At 43.5% G+C, this 23,325-nt stretch overlaps 1 protein-coding gene across 2 annotated transcripts; it reads right to left on the minus strand.

The window, feature by feature from the left end:
- Nucleotides 1-1,968: 1,968 nt before the first annotated feature.
- On the minus strand, nucleotides 1,969-19,259 carry wt1b (WT1 transcription factor b; the record flags this gene model as incomplete). Of its 2 annotated transcripts, none has more annotated exons than XM_080765359.1 (9): nucleotides 1,969-2,090; nucleotides 3,272-3,364; nucleotides 3,956-4,045; nucleotides 4,684-4,837; nucleotides 4,941-5,040; nucleotides 6,644-6,724; nucleotides 11,532-11,631; nucleotides 12,652-12,777; nucleotides 18,818-19,259. In XM_080765359.1, 9 exons carry the CDS (start codon nucleotides 19,257-19,259, stop codon nucleotides 1,969-1,971), a joined length of 1,308 nt encoding a protein of 435 aa, XP_080621485.1. The 2 variants fall into 2 exon arrangements, with proteins under 2 accessions (XP_080621485.1, XP_080621484.1); XM_080765358.1 differs by having other exon boundaries at nucleotides 4,941-5,043.
- Nucleotides 19,260-23,325: the final 4,066 nt, after the last annotated feature.

A 23,325-nucleotide genomic window follows, 5' to 3' on the forward strand; every position in this document is an offset into this window, starting at 1 on the left:
TGTAAAAAAAAAAAAGGCAAAGTTTAGGGATAAGGGGTTTAGCGGTGACGAAAATGGAGCCCATTGTGTGCACACAACTCAGCTCCACAGTGTACAGTATGTGTGTGTGTGTGTGTGTGTGTGTGTGTGTGTGTGTGTGTGTGTGTGTGTTTGTGTGTGTGTGTGTGTGTGTGTGTGTATATATATATATGCACGGTTGACCTTCTTCAGGTGAATTCCCCTTGAAACTGCTGCAGTGTTCTTTTTCTTTTATTTCTTTATAAATTAAAGGACAATCAACCAAGGGTTCAGGTAAAAGATGAGTGTTAAACATTTCTCATTTGCGGCATTCATTTGTTTTAACGATTTTGACAGGGGCATTCGTACATGTGGCTAAATATGTTCTTAATGTCTTTCTTTTTTTACAAACCTTTACAGGGATTTTTTAAATATTATTAAAAAGGGGGAGGTGACAAACAGACATGTTGAGCTTATGACACACAGTATAGATCCCCCCTTGTGGTCAGTTGTTCGTTCAGACACACAGAAAACAACTACTGCCAGATGTAATCTAGTAGGACTACAGTAAATAATAATAAAGAAATTGCCGTAATTTTATTTACAAAAATGACATATTTAGCCACTTGTTCGAATGCCCCCACCGCCCTGTCAAAATTAGCTAAAATGTTAAAACGAGAAAAAAACGGCAGCAAATGAAACAAAATTTACGCTCATCTTTTACTTTCTCTAATAACAACCTAAAACATGAACCTTGGTTGAATAAACAAAAACTAAGTTGTCCTTTAAGTACTGTGTAGCAGAGCTGTGTGTGTGTGTGTGTGTGTGTGTGTGTGTGTGTGTGTGTGTGTGTACGTACTTCTATCTTTTAAACAATGTAATATACAAAAATACAAATGGAATGTTTAAAAAGGCAAGCAAATATATCACATATATATATACAAAGCAATAATGTGAATATGATGCAGGAATGAATACAAAACGTTTACATTACATTACCCACAGCAATGATTCTTTGTGTTCCACTTATTGAAGAATAGGTGGCAGTGCCGTCCACCCATTTCCTAAATCCAGTTTATATGGTCCAGCACATTTTCATAGTGATGTCACACAGAATCCCACAAAAATACAATACGCCAGTGCAAGTGTGTTCAAATATCACAAATACCGTATTAATTAACCACATGAACCCTATCGTACCTATTCCGGGCATGTCATCATCATCACAGGCGAACATTTCGGCAAAAATGCAAATAGGTGAACATTTGGTGAAAATAGCACATCTACAAGCTCACAACACATCCGCAAGCCGAACTTGTGGATCGGTAATTTTCATTTTACATACAACAAAGTATAGAGTTTACATGGTTAACAATTTGCTCGTCTCACAGCAAGATTGTTTAACTTAATTGGCTCAGAGTGACTGCATATTAAAAGGGAAATGGTCTCCATCTTTTATCTAAATCCAAACAATCGCAACAACAGCAAGTGCTAATTGAGCTGTGTCTTGAAGACCCGGGAACCAGTGCTGTTGTCTGGTAGCCAGTGGTGGAAAGTAACTAAGTACATTTACTCAAGTACTGGCATTTGTATATTTTACTTGAGTATTTTCGATTTCCAATACTTTTACTTTCACTTCTACTCCAGTACATCACATAGGCAAATATTGTAGCTTACTTTTACTCTTTGAAAACCTTAATTACTAGTTACTTTATTAGGTACTTTGATGACTATTATTACAAAACATAGCCTATATATTAACCACTCAGCCCTATACATTTCGGCCATTTGAAAATAGCTGATCTACAAGCTCACAATGCACATCTGCTATTTTCAAAACATTTGTATAGATTTGAAAACTTGAAATGGGACATTCTGCACAACGAGTCCTTTTAAATTAAGGTACATTTTGATGCCAATGTATGTAAGTATACATTTTGAATTCCAGACTTTTACTGTGGTGCCTGCAGCTCAGATGGCGGCCTGTATCTTGGTCAGGTTCCTCTGGTGCATGCTATGGTGGCGCATCAGCTCATCAGAACGAGCAAACTTCTTCAGACAGTTGGACCAGCGGCAGGTGAAGGGCCTCTCGCCTGACCAGGAGGTTGATAGACAGGAGAAATAGCATTAAGTCATTGCTTTTGAGCGTTCAGCATCTGGGTGGGTGGGTGGGTGAGCGATATGGTGATAAATAGGTCTCCACGATATGCTTTTTCCAGAGATATCGTATATATATTGATATAAAATGAATTCACATTCTATGATTTGCCGTTCTGTACCTTAATTTATAGTTCTGTGGAATGATGGTTTTGTTTGACAAAAATAATGTGCGTTTTGGTCTAAATGGTCTGTTACACCTTTTATATTTTAGTTTTTGTTACCTTGTAGGTGGTTGTGCTGTTAACACTTTTTATGTCCCGGCGAGGTATAACGTTCCATTACTACCTCGCGCTAATAAGTCTGATCTCTCTTTAGAAGATTTAGACACAATAGCAAGTTTTGTCGGAAGGAAGTGAATGGCTGCGCAAAACATGCCCGGGAGAGCTGAGCAAGGCGTTGCCGATAGCAACGGCCGCTGTCAAAAAATTGAAATTTGCGTTTTATTCCATTAAAAAAGGACCTAAAGACGTCTCTAGACGTCCTGGGTCTCCTACGGGTGTAATTATACAGATGTGTGGGGACGTCCTGGGCACAATAAGTGTAAAAAATAACCATAAAAACCAACATGAAAAAGAATCATAATATTGTGTATCGTGATTCTGCTTGAAAAAACATATATATATATATATATTTAATGTATATTTTTATCCCACGATTTTGTAACCCATTTTCACCCCTGTGTCAATCATCTAATGTGATCCTGGGCTCTACACACCCTCCGCCAACCTGGGGAGAGGACTTAACTCGTGCTTCCTTCATGCTTGAGTGTCCAAGTTGCTCCTTTATACCTGACAGGGGGGAGTTTCCCTGGTTGGACGTAGCGCGTGGAAGGAACACATTATTCCAACCAGTTCCTTTCCCCTCCATCAGGCGCCCCGGCTGGCCAGGGGGAGGCAGTTTAGAGACCCGGATTAAAACATCTTGATATCATTATTTTCCCATATCGCCCACCCCTACCTAGTTCAGCATCTTCAACTCTCAACAACAGCAAACTGTATACTTAGATAGCCTAATGGTGGTGACAAAACTACTGTCTCAGACAAACTTAAAGCTATTCAGTTCATGTTGACGATACGAAACAGTGGGAAGAAGTAGAAAATGAAGGTAAACTCACTTGTTTTACCTGTATGAGTCCGAGTGTGAGTCTTAAGGTGGTCTGACCGTGAAAACTTTCTCTGACACGTCTCACACTGAAAAGGCTTCACTCCTGTACACACACACACACACACACACACACACACACACACACACACACGCACGCAGAGGTGTTTGTGGAGGACACAGAGTTGAGTCAGAGTTGAGAAACAAGACGTGGGTGGAGTTAAGGGTCAGAAGTTTAAACAACGAGATCACGTGATGACACACTCTGCAATGTATCATTTCAAACACGTCTGAGTGAATATATGAGACAGCAGCACACGTGACACAACTCATTTGCACAAATGTAGGTCTGATTACTTTTTGGATTCGTCGTTGGGCTAATCATTTTATAATCGTTTTTATTTTTTATCAACGAATCGAACATTCGAATTGTTTATCATCAACTAAATGGATTAGTCTGATTAACCACTATTTCTTTGTTGTTTACATGTTCAATGGTGTTGTATTAAAAATAGCAAAAGTATAGCCTATCTACAAGCTCACAACCCAACGCCTTGTGAACTTAGAATGTATTTTTTTCTAAATCAAATATTTTATAAATAATAGATTAAATCCATTAGTTCAATTAACTGTCTAAAGGTGACATGGTGAGAGTAGGTTAGGTAGGTTAGTTGATCACAGCATATAAAAACAGTACCTGTGTGTCTGCGCTGGTGTCTCTTTAACTGGTCTGATCTGGAGAATCTGCGTCCACAGTCCGTGAAGTCACACTGGTAGGGTTTCTCTCCTGAAACAACCACAGATAGTGGTGGATAAAGTACTTGATTGTTTTACTTAGTAAAAGTATCAATACTGCAATATAAAACTACTCCAATACAAGTAAAAGTCCGGAATTCAAAAGGTACTTTAGTAAAAGTACAAAAGTGTAGGTATCAAAATGTACCAAAATAGAAAGTAATCATTGTGCAGTATTGTGTATTTTAGTGTAATAATAAATGTGCAAAGTAACGCGTCACGCCTGTCACAGACATGCGCAAAACAAGTTCAGTCAGGAAACTCAGTGCAGTTGCTGCCGGCCGTTCATTGGGCCTCTGCGCCTCAGCAATCACATTCTTATTCACATCATCCAATCACACTCATTACAGCTTCATACCGGCTATTTAAACTGGAAGTTTGCACTGCTCATCCTGCTTGCTTGCTTGTTGCTGCACACACTGATACTGCTCCACTGCTGTCTGCTTAAACTTTTCCACCCCAGCTACCACCTATCATTTTGGATCTGCTGATTAGGTACGGGGGATTCGGAGTCCCTATGGTTGGGATTGATGTGCTTGATCAGAGTACCTAAAAAGCAGATCCAATAACCTAACAACGCCATGAAATAAGAAGTATTAGCAGTAGAATAAGATATTACATAAATGTCACCTGTGTGTTTGCGACCGTGCATCTGTAGATGGGACAGTTTGAAGTATCTCTTACTGCAGCCGGGATAGGCGCACACAAAAGGACGCTTCTCGTTGGTCTCTGATGATGACCTCATCACTGGGGGAGGAGCAATACCAGGTACACGACGAACATCCTGGAAGAAAGCAACACATGAGGCCTGGGCTGGGAAATGATGTGTGTGTGTGTGCGTGTGCAATGCATGCGTGGTTGTGTGCTTGTGCATGTGTAACTCAAACCTGAAGTCCTCTGAAGACGCCATGTGTGTGTATGTGGTACTGGGCGCTGCAGCTGAGAACCATGGGGGCGGTGGGGTCATTGTCATAGCCTGTCCCATGACTGCTATATGGGTGGAAAGAAAAGACGGTTCATTTCAATTCAAAGTCTTTATATGGTGGGACGGACGGACGGACAGACGGACAGACTCTCTATATGTTCTCTTATCCTCTTCCTGCGCTTATGACCCTCTCCAGAGTCCATACACTACAGCAGGGGAAATGGCCATGTCTCGCGACTCCCCAGGTTGGGAACCCATTTGTGTGGGTCACGGACCAATCTTTATGGGTCATGACTCGACGTATTTATTTACGGCATATTTAAGACATGCTGTGTGCTTGCGCACTTGTACACATTTGGCCTGCTTCTTTCCCCAAACAATCATATATATATATACAGTACACGAATTAACTGATAAGAACTAGATCGAACCAGGGCAAAGGAAAACGCTTGAACCTTGAATGATGCGTTTTTTGTATCTTGACATTTTTGGGAAAACTTTTTAGTTGGTGATGGTTTAATTTTCTATATGTGTGTGTGTGTGTGTGTGTGTTTGTGTGTGTGTGTGTGTGTGTGTGTGTGTGTGTGTGTGTGTGTGTGTGTGTGTGTGTGTGTGTGTGTGTGTGTGTGTGTGTGTGTGTGTGTGTGTGTGTGTGTGTTAATTACTGTAGCTTATTGTGTAGAACTAGAAAGGTCATCTGGTAATCAGAAGGTTTGCCAGTCCCACCCTGTTTATGTGTCAAAGCACTTCCACCATGAAATGAACCCCCCATACTCCCCAGCACTGTATTAATAGAGCCCCTTGCTTCTAATAATTAGGGTGGGACTCATTTGCAAAGGAGCAAAGGACTAATTTCATGTACTGTAGGCTTATTTGACTCTTGAGAGTGTATACTATAATGGAACCAAATGAACCTGTTGGTCCATTTGGTTCCATTTGTACACTCTGGGCAGATTCACACTGAGTCAGTTTAATTCAAACTTTTCCTGAATATTATTGCCTGGTCCCCGCTGCATGGCCATGATTCACATTGACCTTGATTCTTCCACACTTGAGTACACTTCATTCAACTGTATTCAATGCTTGCACATTGCTCCGATCCGTATCCGAGTACACTTCAATCGGTCCCGAGACTACCTCCATATACGGTTGGGTGATCCGCTCCCGGGAACGGTACGCAGCATTCACACTACCACAGCATCTGCCAAGTGGTCCCGAGTGCACATCCGTGACCATAGTGTGAATCTGCCCTCTGAGTTACAGACCCTGATAAGGGTCCAATTGGTTCCCAACTATCTATCATTTAGCTGCAGGGGACCCCATGGAACTCCCTAAAGGACCCCTGGGTGTCCTTTTCTCAAGGGTGTGCAGTGTGTGTATGTAGGTGTGGGGAAAAGAAGACCTCGGTCAGTATGTGTGGATGGATGGGGCACTGCAGTTCGGGCAGATACAGTAGAGTAGGGGAAAGTACAGTGACAAATATTATACCCCAACAACTATTTTCTGATTCCACTCCCAAATGTGTCCAACGAGAACATCACTTCACTTGATCAATATATACACACACCACACACTTTGAACAGTCACAGACTTCTTTCCGGAGTGGTCCTTCGGTGTAAAGGGCTGGTCTACGGTACATTGATTGGTGTGTGAGACAGAACTCACCTTTTCATGGAAGATGCAAGCGGGTTCACTGGATTCCATGCTACACACTCCAGCTGAGATGCCATTTGGTACAGGCTGTCACTACAACATACAAACGCAATGGTGCTGTGAGCTATAATTATCGTTATCGGGATTGATACACCAGAAGTGTCTTAGTATGGTGTTGAACCACCAAGAACACTTTGTATTACCATGAACCGTTTCAGTGAGCCTTGGCATATATAGTGCGCAACCCTTTGAAACTACTGGAGGGATGGAACACATAACAATATCATTCATTTGGTGTTTTGATGATGAACCCACATAGGTGTTGAATTGGCCTGAAATCCGGTGACTTCGAAACAGAAGATTCACAGCATGTTCATACTATCTGCAAATCATTCCGTGAACCCTTCTTGTGCCATGAGGCAAGGATTCACAAGGCGAGTTCGCCCCTCCCGTTAGTAATGCAGGAGCATCTATCTAGACCGTGTGCGGTGGGAGAGCTGGCGAAAGAGACCATGCACTCCCATCGGGATAGAAATGCTGTAGGAGGCTAAAGTTCAGGTCACTCAGAATAACTTTGGGGACAAGTTGACCCCTAAACCATGCCAGGAAAATACCCCCCACAGCATAACAACATAACATCAGCATGACTGGACTGGACCCCCTCACTGTCCGGGTCAAGCATTCAGGCATGTACTATTCTATTGGTGGACTATGCCACTCATGCAAAACAAAAAAAAAACAGTTTGACATATATTGGATATAAATGTGTGCGTGTGTTTGTTTGATTTGATTGATTGAGCTTGCGTGGCCAATGAGGAGATGGCATTGAGGGGAAATCCAAATGGTTGTCCTATTAACACCGTGTCTGCCCACCGCACTCCTCTGCACAGAAAAGTGGGCTGTGTGCCATTCTTCAACGTGGTGGATCACACACACACACACACACACACACACACACACAATGTGTTGAATGTACAGCAGACAGGGTTGAGTGGATCCGTGCCTAGCACACCACGGCCCAGTGTGTGTATGACATCACTCTGTCCTCAGTATCATTAGGAGTAGGAGGCAACCAACCCGCCGCTTCGGGGGAATTCTGGAACGCTTTTCCTCCAGAAGTCCTTGACGGGGAGCGCTCTAATCAGCCATGACCTATGTCCTATGAAACTATGGTAAACTCACTGAGAGACTTACTGACATCTCACTATACTGTGTGTGCGTGTGTGTGTGCGCGCGCGTGTGTGTGTGTGTGTGTGTGTGTGTGTGTGCGCGCACACGCATGTGTGTGTGTGTGTGTGTGTGCTTGAGGGTTTCCAGTACATCCCATGCCTTCTAATAGCAGAACAGTCTTATCCCATACGTTGCACACCCCCCTCTTATCAACTGCTGTTCCGGTATTTTGGTTTCACAGGTTCCCCCTCTCCGAAAAGAAAGTGCTGTGGCATTCGGGGAATGTAGTCCCGATTTCATGATGTTTTGATGATTAAACAAAAAATAAGTTCCGAGAGAGTCGCCCCCCTTGTCTGGTTTCTGGTTAACCTAGGCTACCTTATTTCCGTTATGTGTCATTTGTAACAATTACTCCCCCCCCCCCCTGCCTTTTCGACCAAAATCAAGCTGGGAACCGTCTGAGAATTTAATCCCAAGCAGTCTTAAACGACTGATGCAGAAGGACATGAATACGGTAACACGCATACCAGGACACATTAAGGAAAAAGATAATCTCACAATAGAACAAACCAGGGCACTTAGGGAACTAATCAACAACAAACAAATCATTATCAAACCAGCAGACAAAGGCTCCTGCATAGTAATTATGGATCGACACCAATACCTTTTAGAAGGTGAGAGACAGCTCAACAATCAGGACCATTATAGGCAATTAGACCAACCCATTTACATGCAGACAGCTACGAAGGCCATAGCCATCATAAACAGTCTTAAGGACAAAAGGCACATAAACGCCAAACAACACCAATACTTAATAGGACAGGATAGCCCACGGGCTAGGATATTTTATCTTTTACCAAAAATACACAAAAGCCCGGATTCATGGACAATACCATATGAAATTCCACCCGGGAGACCAATTGTGTCGGACTGTGGCAGCGAGACGTATCAGACAGCAGAGTTTATTGAATATTTCCTGAACCCACTGTCGATAAAACACCCCAGTTTTATAAAAGACACTTACGATTTTGTGGACAAAATTAAAGCTATTAAAGTAGGAAAGGAGGCCCTTCTATTTTCAATAGATATAGACAGCCTCTACACAAACATTGAAACAGAATCAGGACTCCAAGCAGTCAGGGAAGTCTTTAGTAAATACCCAGACACAAGTCGACCAGAGGAGGAAATACTCCAATTACTAGACTTAAATCTAACCCAGAATGATTTTTCCTTTAACAACAAATTCTATTTACAAATCAAAGGCACGGCCATGGGAAAGAGATTTGCACCATCTTATGCAAACATTTACATGAGCATATGGGAACAGACCGCACTAGAAAAATGCAGACTTAAACCGACACATTACTATAGATTTCTAGATGATATATTTGGAATATGGGAACATAGCCAAGAAGAATTCCAGGAATTTATTGATGTTTTAAATAGCCATCATAGATCCATAACGATAAAATATGTGACACACACAGAAAGGATTGACTTTCTTGATGTAACAATCTTCAAGGGCCCAAACTTTAACACAAATGGGAAACTAGACTTAAAAGTATTCTTTAAAGAAACAGACACTCACGCCCTATTACACAAAACGTCATTCCACCCGACACACTCCTACACAGGAATAGTCAAATCACAACTACTAAGATTCCATAGGATTTGCACGCAAAGAAGTGATTTCAAAATAGCTTGTAAAACTCTATTTAATGCCCTCAGACTAAGAGGATACACTAGGACCTTCCTCCGGAAAGCCCAAAAAACCTTCTTAGAAATAAAAGTGCGAGATACAGGCCCCAAATTGGCCCTGATAACCAGTTATTCAACACAGAGCACACTAGCCAACAACAGAATAAAAAGGAATTTTGAGAACCGAACAGACGATCTTCTAAAAGATTATAAAATTATATCGGCCTACAGAAAAAATAAAAACCTTAAAGATTATCTAGTACACAGCAAGCTAAAAGAAATCAACACACCAGCACGCCAGGGACCAGAATACTTCAAACCCAAACAATTAGTAAAAAATAGAACCACAAAACGCGTCTTGGAGATTAAACAACAAATAACAGCCAGAACCAGCAACTGCATTTATTTAATCACATGTGAAAAATGTGGTTTACAATATGTCGGAGAGACAGGTAAAACAATAGGTACTAGGCTGGGACGACACAGATACAATATTAACAATGCCAAAAAGACAACCACAAGATTGGTGCAACATTTTATGGCGCACGGCATTGGAGCTCTAAAATGCGCTGGACTTCAACACAATCCTAACTGGACAGTAGGACAAAGACGTTTTAATGAAAAACAGTGGATTAAGAACCTCAACACGGATTTTCCTCGAGGCTTAAACATGCCTAAAATTAGATCTTGAACACTAAAAAACTTAAACTCAGGATTAAACTGGAGAAATCTAAAAGTGATTGGATCAGACTTCCTTCGGATACATGGCGAATGCATTTATTCCTTGCATTGTGCCTACACATGTCGCGACCTGCGGTCGCGACATGTGTAGGCACAGTGCACTGAAATCTTTTAATTCCCCCCCCTCAGCTATTTCTTCTCCTTTGCTTTAGTCTCTCTCCTTCTCCTCTGGGTGGATTCATCCAGATCGGCAGTAGATCACCCTGTGTTTGTTTTGGCCTGCTGAGCACCAGTGGGCAGCACTTAACCTCGGAACAGATCAGACTTCAGGATCCAGACTGTGCAGCAGAGCCAGAGCCAGACGCAAGGCTTAACGTAGGATCACCAGAGCGTGTTTACGGCTTTAAAATAACCTACACAGAGGAACCCAGTGAACACGTTGCATGTGGTGTTTGTGGAAAGAATCTTAAGAGTATTGATTTGATTGACGAGAAGGGGAAAAAAGTTGCATAACGGAGTGGGATACGTATGCTGGCTAATAGCACTGGAATATGAAAAGAGTGATGTTAGCAACAGCCAACAAACAAGTGTTTTTGGGCTCAGACACAGACACGGACTGCCATGCAGACCACTTGGCAGTGTCGACACTATGACGAATAATGTTCGTCTCTAGCTTTTTTCACTGACGAAAACTAAATGAAAACTAAGCTATGGTGACTAAATGTATTGACAATTTCGTCAACAAATAAAAACTAGACTAAAATGTTAGGAAGGGACTAGTGCACAAGAAATCCAGTATAAGTCATTTTACACTTGGTTGCATGCTGAAAATAGATGATCTACATTCTACAAGCTTAAGCGCGATGCGTTGTGAGCTTGTAGATTGGCTATTACGACGACATCAAGGCCGGCCCGGCAAAATACATTTTAGTCGACTAAATCAACTGTAGATTTAGTTGACTAAAACTAGACTAAAGGCTCATTCATAGTCTGGATTTTCGGTGGTGAGGCTCACCACCGGAGCTGAAATAACGTTGAGCGGTGGTGAGTAAAAACAGAGAGGGCTGTGGCGGTGGTTTGCTCTTCACCGCGGCTCGTGACGTCATGTTGTAGTTCGGTGGTCACCTCACCACAACGACTGACATAGAAACATGGGTTTTTTCAGAAAACTGTCAGGATTTAGAAGACATTTGTAGAATTGTTCCCAGGTCTAATGACAGTTGGTAGGGCGTTCCACATTTTTGTGGCATAGGAGCGACATTGATTTTAATTTAGTCCCTTGTTTGTGCCGAATGTGGCTTGCACATGCATGGTTTGTTGAACTCCCTAAAGCAGCGTATTCAGTATATACCTGTTGTAGTTCCTTAGAAGCAGAGCTTGGCTGCTCGGACAGGACTCTGAAGGGTTGTGGCAGCCGAACATAGGAGGGGGGGCTGGATACTGTTGGTCAGCTGAGGAGAAAAGTGACACAGTTCAATCAAATAAACAATGTCATGCCCCCAAAAATATCTGACATATAAGACATATAAGGAAAGGAGGAAGTCTGCACACCGTTTTGAATGCTCCCAAAATAATGTATTATACAAAAGCGGTAAAGAAAGCACGCACACGCACACACACACACACACACACACACACACACACACACACACACACACACACACACACACACACACACGCGCGCATGCTCAGAGTAAAAAAAAACACATTTCCTCTCAGTTATCCAAACATCGCTTCCATTTTCAGGGAAGCAATTCATTGTAAAGATATAACAGGCAGGCATACTTATAGACACTCTCTCAGGCCGAGCACTGTGCAAACAGTTTCAGAGAAGAGCACAAGGCAATCAGAAACGGTGCTCCTTTTCAGGTTCAAGTATTCTATCGGTCCCCAGACAATATGGTGACATTTCAAACAGTCTCGCATAAAGCTGCTTCCTCCAGTTATCATCACTCACAAAGCCCTTAGCCATATGGGGGAGAGAGAGAGAGAGAGGGACGGAGAGAGAGACAGAGACAGGGTGGGGGGGAGAGAGAGAGACAGAGAGGGTGAGAGGGTGCGGGAGAGAGACAGAGAGAGAGAGAGGGTGGGGGAAGAGGGAGAGAGAGTATATAGCAATTTCAATATTGTTCTGATATGATAAATGATAGTTTCATAATAACTTGGTTGATGCATCATCAGGGAGGGTTTTTTTATATGAGTCAATGTGGTGACCAGCACTTCCACAGAATACTGTATGATACACCCAGCAGTGGTTCTCAACCCGTGGTCCGGGGACCACCAGTGGTCCTTGATCTGTAGAATCTGGTGTCACAGGTCTAAACATATTTCAAAGTCTTATGTCCGAGAGTCTAAATCTCATCAAATGGTGGTCCGTGGCTTTCATGCAGAACAAATAATGGACCTTTGATGTGAAAAGGGTTGAAAAGCGTGTACTGGCATAGACAGCAAAGCGTGCAGTAGATGCTTACCCATGTTGCTCAGCGGTGGTGACATGGTGTCCTCATGTTTGAAGGACATGCTGCTCAGCTGTGGGCTGTGGTGAGACGGAGTGTGGCCATAACTGGGGGTGGTATCCAAACCCACAGCTCCATAGCCTGGGGAATGAATGTATTAGTGAATTAATTTCATTGCATTTTTGTCATATTTTAGCCATCTCAAATGCTTTAGTGTTAGTCTAGTTTTAGTCAACTAAATGTCATGATATTTTAGTCGACTAAATCTACAGTTGATCTTGTCGCCAAAAATGTGTTTTGGGGGGCCTTCATGGCGTCGTATATGCCTGATTTTACACTTGGTTGCACTCTGACAATAGCAGATCTACACGCTCACAATGTGTCACGCTGCGATGCGTTGTGAGCTTGTGGTTCGGCTATTGTCAGAGTGCAACCAAAGTACCAAACATAAAATGACTTCTCTTTTAGTTTTCTTGTCCACTTGACTATAGAGTCCCTCCCTAACATTTTAATAACATTATTTGTTGAGTCATATAGTTTTAGTCATCATAGCTTAGTTTTTTTATTTAGTTTCTTTCTCGTTTTCCACCAGTGAAAAAAGGTTAGTCGACGAACAATTTTAGTCATAGTTTTAGATCGCCAAAATCAACACTTTAACACATTTTGGGCGGGAACCCCTTTTGGTGTTTAGCTATTGACAAATAGCAGATCTACAAGCTCATAGCGGCGAGCTATGAGCTTGTAGGTCTGCTATTTTTGAAAAATCGGGTCAAAATGGGTTAATGAATGAATGAATGAATGAATGTATAAATACGAGCGCAGGCAATTATAGGCCCATTATACTGTGAAGAAAGCTTGTGTGATTTAATGGCCCATACATTTCTGAGGCAGACTAAAGCTTCCTCTCCTTCTATCTAGGCCTCCTCGTCCTTGGCAGGGCTGCAACTCTGAGCACTTTATCAATCCACTAAATCCTCTTTCACTGGAACAAATTGTTTCTTTCTTCTCTCTTTGGCCACGGGGGATTTCATATTTATGATATAGTGGAAAATAAAATGTGGCTACGCTGCAATAGATTTTTTTAAATGGGTGCTCAGCACTGCGAAACCAATTTGAGGACTAACAAATGTGATACAATTAAAACTATTGGGAGTATACAAATGAATTGTCGATTTAAAAAAAAGTGTTATTATTGCAATTACAGTATTATAACTGTGCAATGATGATTACTGTGTAACACAATGTAGTTACTATACAATTAAACCTATTACTACACTGAATTCAAGACCATTTTAAGAATATCAGTTGTTTTATTAGTAATACCAGTTCAGTGGGTTAGTGTGTCCGCCCTGAGACTGGGAGGTCGGGGTTCAATCCTCAGACAAGAAAATATTATAAAAAGAAGATGGTATACACTGTCTTGCCTCCTGCTTGGCACTCAGCATCACGGGTTGGACTGAGGGTACGCCCCTAAATCCAACCAATACTAGCGTCATGTCCAGGGGGTCAGTGTAAGTAAGTAAGTAAGCCGAGCCTTGAGCCATGAGGCCCATAGGCCAGCAGCCCATGTGCTGTTTCTGTAGCGTGAGGCAGCTTCATGTACAAGTACACCCCCCGCTAGGTCGCAGGAACAGTTACCCCCAATCCAACACTTGATGCTGAGCTGAGTGCCAAGCAGGGTAGGGAGGCACTGGGTCCCATTTTTCAGTCTTTGGTATATGACCCGTCCGGGGATCGAACCCCAACCTCCCAGTCTCAGGGCGGACACTGAGCTGGTCAGTGTACTTGTACATCATGTCCAGGGGGTCAGTGTACTTGTACATCATGTCCAGGGGGTCAAGCTGCCTCCCGATATGAAAATACCTACTGTACATTCTGCAAGGCTCAGGAACTGTTGGTTCGCGAATCCCAAGTATAGCGTTGAATTTGACAGCACATTTTGATTCACTTTTAGTCAGGCTTTTGCATACAATTGGATTTAGTTTTGTTAGTCATCTGAAATGTTTTAGTGTTAGTCTAGTAAATATCGTACGATTTTGGTCGACTAAATCTACAGTTGATTCAGTCGACTAAAATATATTTTGGCAGGCCTTGATGGCTGATTTTAAACTTGGTTGTGTGCTGAAAATAGCTGATTTACAAGCTCACAAGAGCTTGTAGATCTTTTAGTTCTGCTGGATCTCTGCCACTCTCTCTCGAACATTTTAGTCTAGTTTTTATTTGTTGACAATTGTCAATAGATTTAGTCTTCGTTTTAGTCATCGTAGCTTGATTTTTATTTAGTCTTCAACAATTTCCGTCATAGTTTTAGTCGACAAAATTAACAATATTCCCAAGGCAACTTAATTGTAATATTGTAGGCTATTTGTAATTAATCTCAATATAAAAGTCACTTATTTGACAATATACAAACACAGACACACAGACAAACCATAGAGGTCACCAGGCTTTCCACCTTGGAGGAAAGCCTGTTCACCTTGGAGGAAAGCCTGTTCTCTGTTACAAAATTGCCGTGTGAACCGGTCTGGAACGGATGATATCGCTACGTCATGTTGTAGTATTGTTTTGTAATCATCAGGCAGGAACAATCATCCGGGACTTCCTTTTCCCTCAAACCGGAAGAATAACAATAAAAGCTCTCGTAGCCTGTAGCTTTTATTGAGAAAAATCGGGTTGAGGGGAAAGGAAGTTCCGGATGATTGTTGACTACAAAACAATGACTACAACATGACGTAGCGATATCCTCCGCTCCCGACCGGATCATAAACCTGAAATGGAATGCTGCCCAGGCTACATAAACACTAGTCATCCATAATGTGTTGTCATGGGAACCACAAAACTTCAAGCAGGCACCTCAGTCTGGCAATAAATACTGACACAGTGACACCACACATAATGTATGTAGACAACCCCTCAGCCGGGAAGTGTAAGTGTGTGTGTGTGTGTGTGTGTGTGTGTGTGTGTGTGTGTGTGTGTGTGTGTGTGTGTGTGTGTGTGTGTGTGTGTGTGTGTGTGTGTGTGTGTGTGTGTGTGTGTGTGTGTGTGTGTGTGTGTGTGTGTGTGTGTGTGTGTGTGTGTGTGTGTGTGTGTGTGTGTGTGTGTGTGTGGTAGAATTAGAGAAATATACATTTATTGTGAGGATAACTTTCCTGGTCCTCACTCGAGAAATGCTAGTTCTAAGGGGTTAGTGTTTTCCCTCATTTATACTTAGCTGATGTACAAGCTCACAACGCATCGCAAAATAACTTGGTTTTGAGTTTGTAGATCTGCCATTTCTCTGCTATATTTTCAATGACGTCTCAAAATGTGGATGTCTTGTGACTGCATACAAATAACACTACTGCATGATGGTGTGCGAGTGCGCGTGTGCTTGCGCGCATGTGTGTGCACGTTTGTGCGTGTGTTCGGAAGCCTAGCTGGGCTATGTACATAAACTGACCACGGGTGGCCTAACAATAGCTGGCACGACAAAGAGCAAAGCCAAACAACTTGCCAAATACTGCTCTGTTTCGGCTGTTCTAGGCAGTTTGTCTGTGGAGGAGAAGATGCCTTCATGTGTATCCTTATGGTGCCCATGTGAACCGTCAACCCTGTTGTATTTGTTTCCCTGTAAAATGTATTGTAATTTGCGGTTTCAAATACAGAACTAATATGTGTGTGTATGTGTGGGTGTGGGTGTGGTGGGTTATTGGAACGTCTCTTCTCTTCCTTAAATCCCCGGCGCAGCCTGCACAACACAGTGCATACAGCCTACACAACACAGTGCATACAGCCTGCACAACACAATGCATACAGCCTGCACAACACAGTGCATACAGCCTGCACAACACAGCAGGCTACCACTTCATCAACATCTACTCTCCACTGCGTGGGTAAACAAGACTCCTCTGAAAGTCTTACATGTCAGCAGTCACATCCTAGACCCAGCCCTCTGAGTAATACACACACGACACATCCAAATCCTCAGTGTTCCTTTAACCCAAGACTGAGACCAGATTCTACAAAATGTCTTCTAAATCATGACAGTTTTCTGAAAATCCTGTTTCATCAGTGGTTCTCAAACTATTTCATGTCAAGGACCCCAACATTTTTAATTATATATTTGGCTGCCGACCCCCATCTGATGTGAGTGCGCAAATGGACCCTTTTACTGGTCCGTTTTGTTACATTTAGTAAACTCGATCTCGGAGATCATGCATGGATAAATAATGAACGCAGGATTTTACTGTGTAAAGGCGAACACACATTGAGCTACATCAGCTTTATAATATTAGTTTTAGTTTTTCCTCTATTATATGTCACAGAAGATACAATCATATCAATGACACAGGAAACGGAGAAATTAAATTTGAATTAAGATTAATAACGTCTTATTTCCTCTGGGTCGTTTTTGTGAGGTCAAGACTAGACCCCTCTTGGGTAAAGAATAAAAAATCCCCAAATACTAATGGAAGTAATAAAGCAAACTCATGACTTCAACTTATCATTTTAACAACAACAAAATATGGCATTCTCCGAGACCTATGTTATAGTACATTCTCAATTTCTGTCCTGAAGATTTAAAGGCCATCATCTGGGTTTTTAATCATTTGTGTGTGTGTGTGTGTGTGTGTGTGTGTGTGTGTGTGTGTGTGTGTGTGTGTGTGTGTGTGTGTGTGTGTGTGTGTGTGTGTGCGTATGTATGTATGTATGTGTTCATTGTGTATTTATGTTTGAGAGTTAATTTTGTTTAAGGAATGGGACACTTTTCGTATATGTTCCTAAATATACTATATGGCACGCACATACACACACACACACACACACACACACACACACACACACACACACACACACACACACACTTGTATTCACAAATTAGACACCATCAAGGACAATATCTTCATAAGCAACCATTGTTGTTCCTTCATGGTATTCTATGGCTCTCACGAATACAGATTATCAGCCAAGTTGAAATCAGTGGGCAGGTTTTTCCCACGCCCTGTATAGCTGCCATACCCAATCCATAACCTTGACTGTTCTTATAGTCAACATCGTCCTCTACACAAACACACAATATACGCAGTAGTATGTACAGTCGTACTGGAAGTTTGATTCTACAAGAAACTCTGTTGTGTGTGTGTGTGTGTGTGTGTGTGTGTGTGTGTGTGTGTGTGTGTGTGTGTGTATATATATATATATATATATATATCAATTAGACTTTAAATTACTTTAAAATCTGAAACCTGAGGAGTTAATCATGAGGGTAATCGAAATTGCTAACACTATAGATATATACATGTACCGGTATGTATTGAAATATTAAATTCCAATATTCCCTTCAATAATCACGTACACTATAAAGTACAAAGGTGGGATGAAAAGAAGAAAAAAAAGGCCAAATTAACACTCACTGCCAGATTATCAGTTTGGAAAAATGCTAAATGATCACTTCAACATGAACAGTGTTTATGATATTTAATGGTGCTTCAGTCGTAATGTTTCTGAGACAGTTTTCACCATACTAGCATAACGTTTATTTTCATTTAGTTGAATAGAAGGCCAAACGAAAACAAGCAGTTTGAGGTCAAGCTGAGTATAGCAGCAGTGGATGAACACTGACTGGTCCATTTCTGACCCAATATACTGTAGTGGATGAACACTGACTGGTCCATTTCTGACCCAATATACTGTAGTGGATGCAACACTGACTGGTCCATTTCTGACCCAATATACTGTAGTGGATGGTCCATTTCTGACCCAATATACTGTAGTGGATGCAACACTGACTGGTCCATTTCTGACCCAATATACTGTAGTGGATGGTCCATTTCTGACCCAATATACTGTAGTGGATGGTCCATTTCTGACCCAATATACTGTAGTGGATGAACACTGACTGGTCCATTTCTGACCCAATATACTGTAGTGGATGCAACACTGACTGGTCCATTTCTGACCCAATATACTGTAGTGGATGGCACATACTGTAACATCTTGTTTAGTAACAACATGTAATAAACTCAAATGGGCATACGTCATACATAATAGATACAGTACATACAGCCTATACACTTAAAGGTGCACACTGCTTAAAGTCAGATAAAGGGCCCTTGGTAATAAGTAGATTTAATTTGTGATAGCATGATATAAGATCATTGTTGAATGAGCAGTGAGGATGCAGAGATGAGCGGATGCTTACCTTGGTTCCTGGCCGCCGGTGGACTAGTGTCCACACAGCCGGGGAGGTAGGTTCCGTTAGGGAACACCCGGGGGCCACCGGGGGCACTGCAGGGGCCCGTGCCCGTGAACTGACCGGAGAAGTGCACCGTGAAAGCCCCCAGACCGCAGTGCGGGTCCTCCAGGGGGTCTGTGCCCCAGCCCGGCTCCTGCTTGATGAGAGAGTGTGGATGATGATGATGATGCGACGGCAGAGAGCCGTAGGGGGAGCCGGCGGGGTGCAGGTCCAGGAGTTGGGTCCACTGTGAGCCCGCTGCGCCGCCCACGGCCATGCTGCAGCCGCCGCCGCCCCCGCCCCCTGGCAAGGAGGGCACCGGAGGAGGCATCGGAGGTAAGAGGGTTAGGTCCCGAACGTCCGCCGACCCCATGGAGCCCAGGGCCCCGCCGCACGCCTCGGTCAGCATCTGAGAGAACGGACGGCCCCGCAGTGGTTCGTCCTGCAGAGATCCTCCTAACACACTGAACCAACCAACCAACCAGGAGGCTAAAAAAATAAAAAATTATAATCACACCCCTTTCAAAGCTTTGATTTAACAAGGCGTCTCCACAAAAGCGCAGCAGAATATTAAAAAATAAATAAAGGATGGAAAAGCCTGTGTTCTCCTCAGCACTCAGTCTTCACAACAAGAACAAACACCAGTGTCCATTAAGGAGCCATGTTTCTCTCTGTCCACTGGTGGTCCTTGTTGAGCGCTCAGTCGGTCTGCAGTGGTGACTATAGTGGTTAACTCTGGAGGACAATGTAAAGCTCAAGTGCAATGGGTGTTCTGTGTGTTGCTGCACCAAGTGGGATAGTGTGGGGGTAACGGTGCCTTGTCTCTCCTGAAGGCTCAAATACTGAGCCTTACTCGCGGGGAGGTACGTGGGAGGAGCAAGGAGGACGTCTGGAAAAAGACGACTCCCTTTTCTCTTGTCCCCCAGCAGACATACTGTAAGACTGCAGCGCTCAGTAACTTCTGACTAATCACGGCCACGCATTTGTTTTTATACGTGTGTGTGTGTGTGTGTGTGTGTGTGTGTGTGTGTGTGTGTGTGTGTGTGTGTGTGTGTGTGTGTGTGTGTTTTAGAGGGACATTTTTTATTTAATTGAAATTAACCAGTTTGTAACCCAAATGTAAACGATAGCCCTGCCGTAAATGTCCCGATGGTTGGATACATTTTTCCACTTTTTCTTATCTGACGGACTGAACTCCTGATAAAAAGATGTGAGACTTCTGCCCATGTTTCTGGAAGAGAATGAACATTTTCAACGTTAAAAAATGAGACCTGCAACATCAAATACATTGGGCTCTGCATTGGGCCTTCAAGTACCGAAGTATGTCAGTGTCAATTAGACAATCACCAAACAAAAAGATCTAAATATTTAGCATGAATGAATTCAAATGTATACAGCCCACTGTAGTTAAGTGTGTGAACCTTGTATTGCCTCAACGTGAATTCATTTCATCTCCCTTTCTTTCTCATCATGACGTCCCTGAAATAATCACTCTGAGACTCTGCAATCAATATTCCAGTATGGTATAACACTTTGGTAATAAAATAATAGTTTTTATTTATTCTATAATTAAAGCTATACTGTTAATAAAGGCTAATACTATTGTAGGCTGCCAGAGGCTGCATGATGTTTAGTAACTTAGACAGCCTTGGAGTAGTGCCCGTGCGTGCGAGCGTGCGTGTGCATATGTGTGTTTAAGAAATAGAGGTTCTGACCTTAACTCAAACCTAGTGTGGAACTTCAGAGGAATGCAGTATCACAGAGAAGGTTTCAGCACAGCTGTTATGGCTCTTTGTATACCTATTGGGGGTTGAGTTGTACTCCTCTCTTAAATGCAACGATAGCAATATATACTATTATATCATCACTGTCGGGAGGAAACCACCTAACTCCATTTTTTAGGTTTTTGATTTTGTTCTTTTCATAAATCAGCACTTCGGAAAAACCTCTTAACTCCATTGGACCCTCAAATTGTCTGATAAAGCACCTAACTCCACCCCCTCTCCCCCTCTCATGCAAATAATTGACAATATGTAAAGTCACAATACCAACTTTGATGAGACAATATTGCATTTTCTTTAAAATGTTTTCTTCATTTCCTGAAAAACGAACATTTTGCACACACGCACGCACACCTAAAATATTATTTAAATATTCCTACACACAGACGTTATATATGATAATTGTACACATATACGTGCGACACACACACGCACGCACACACACAATTTTTGTAACCCTGTTACAAGCCTTGTAGCCTCGGAAACCCAGACGTTTTTACACAAGCCTTGTAACTGAGTTCATGCTTCCTTCAATGTATGAGGATTGAGCAGGCCAATTCTTTTCACCTGATAGTGACGTTTCCCCGGTAGGATGTAACGTGTGGAATGAACACGTTATTCCAACCAGTTCCTTTCCCCTCCAACAGGCTGGCCAGGGGGATGCAGTTTAGAGGCCGGATTACTGCATATTATTTGTGAGGGTACACCTTAGAGAGTAAGAATAGATTCCCACACTTGCATTAAGTTGCTCAAAGGCGATTTCACTACCCTTCCGGGTAGGAACAGAGTGCATTCTGGGATGGATTGCCCCAATAACATGAACGCACTGGTCGTTGACTATCATTGCGCCATTTGCGCGCGTTCACGTATGAAACATTCGTTCACGTGTCATGGGCCCAATAACATGAACGTGCGCAATGATAGTCAATGGGCTCGAGCTGCAAATTCGGCCACTATGTCCATTTTGCCTCAGGGTTTCCTCCGGGTGCCATCTCTATTCATATATACTAAGGAGTACACGGGGAGAACATGCAAACTCCACCCAGAAAGGCCCTTTTGTCAACCCCACCTATAGGGTATTGGGTTGGCGCTGATGAGAGAGGAGGCCCCACTGGAATCGAACCTGGGACCTTCCAGCTGTGAGGCAAGGTTTTTTTTCTGTCCCTTTGGCACAGCGATTACACGTCTTTCAGCAGGAGCGGAGAGTCCAGCTGAAAACATCCTGATGTGGACTATACGTGGTCACAATAACCTTGCAACACATCCTCAAATTTAAAGCCGCAGTCCGTAACTTTGTCTTTACCCAGGATTTGAACCCAGATGTTCACACGGGAGAGACCAACTGCTAGCCCAAGATGGAGTCCCTGCTTGGCTGGGGGACACCGGGCCTGGCTCTTTAGCCCAGTGGTTCTGCTTGGCTGGGGGAGACCGGGCCTGGCTCTTTAGCCCAGTGGTTCTGCTTGGCTGGGGAGACCGGGCCTGGATCTTTAGCCCAGTGGTTCTGCTTGGCTGGGGGAGACCGGGCCTGGCTCTTTAGAGCATGGTTCTGCTTGGCTGGGGGAGACCGGGCCTGGTTCTTTAGCCCAGTGGTTCTGCTTGGCTGGGGAGACCGGGCCTGGCTCTTTAGCCCAGTGGTTCTGCTTGGCTGGGGGAGACCGGGCCTGGCTCTTTAGCCCAGTGGTTCTGCTTGGCTGGGGAGACCGGGCCTGGCTCTTTAGCCCAGTGGTTCTGCTTGGCTGGGGGAGACCGGGCCTGGCTCTTTAGCCCAGTGGTTCTGCTTGGCTGGGGGAGACCGGGCCTGGTTCTTTAGCCCAGTGGTTCTGCTTGGCTGGGGAGACCGGGCCTGGATCTTTAGCCCAGTGGTTCTGCTTGGCTGGGGGAGACCGGGCCTGGCTCTTTAGAGCATGGTTCTGCTTGGCTGGGGGAGACCGGGCCTGGTTCTTTAGCCCAGTGGTTCTGCTTGGCTGGGGAGACCGGGCCTGGCTCTTTAGCCCAGTGGTTCTGCTTGGCTGGGGGAGACCGGGCCTGGCTCTTTAGCCCAGTGGTTCTGCTTGGCTGGGGAGACCGGGCCTGGATCTTTAGCCCAGTGGTTCTGCTTGGCTGGGGGAGACCGGGCCTGGCTCTTTATCCCAGTGGTTCTGCTTGGCTGGGGAGACCGGGCCTGGATCTTTAGCCCAGTGGTTCTGCTTGGTTGGGGGAGACCGGGCCTGGATCTTTAGCCCAGTGGTTCTGCTTGGCTGGGGGAGACCGGGCCTGGCTCTTTAGCCCAGTGGTTCTGCTTGGCTGGGGAGACCGGGCCTGGCTCTTTAGCCCAGTGGTTCCCAAACCTTTTCACGTCAAGGACCCCCAAATTGATACTAATTCGCCCGCAGACCCCCATTTGAAAAGATATGCCAGGGACCCCCATAAGAGAATATTTTTACGGCTCTAGCAGTGATTTTCAACCCGTTTAATTTCAAGGACCCCCAGTTTGATATGCATTAGGCTACGGGCCCACATGTAATGGCATTTATCTCTGGGACCCCCAATTTATATTGTAAAATCTAAGTTAATTTAACTCTGTAACGGGGACCATTTGGTTCCTATAACTATCATTTAGCTGGGGACCCCCTGAAACTCCCTCAAGGACCCCTAGGGGTCCCCGGACCCCACTTTGGGAACCACGTAACGTATGTACTACACTAGTTGCTACAC

This window comes from Protomyctophum bolini, assembly GCF_963924005.1.
Source record: "Protomyctophum bolini genome assembly, chromosome: 1".
Classification (NCBI taxonomy): domain Eukaryota; kingdom Metazoa; phylum Chordata; class Actinopteri; order Myctophiformes; family Myctophidae; genus Protomyctophum; species Protomyctophum bolini.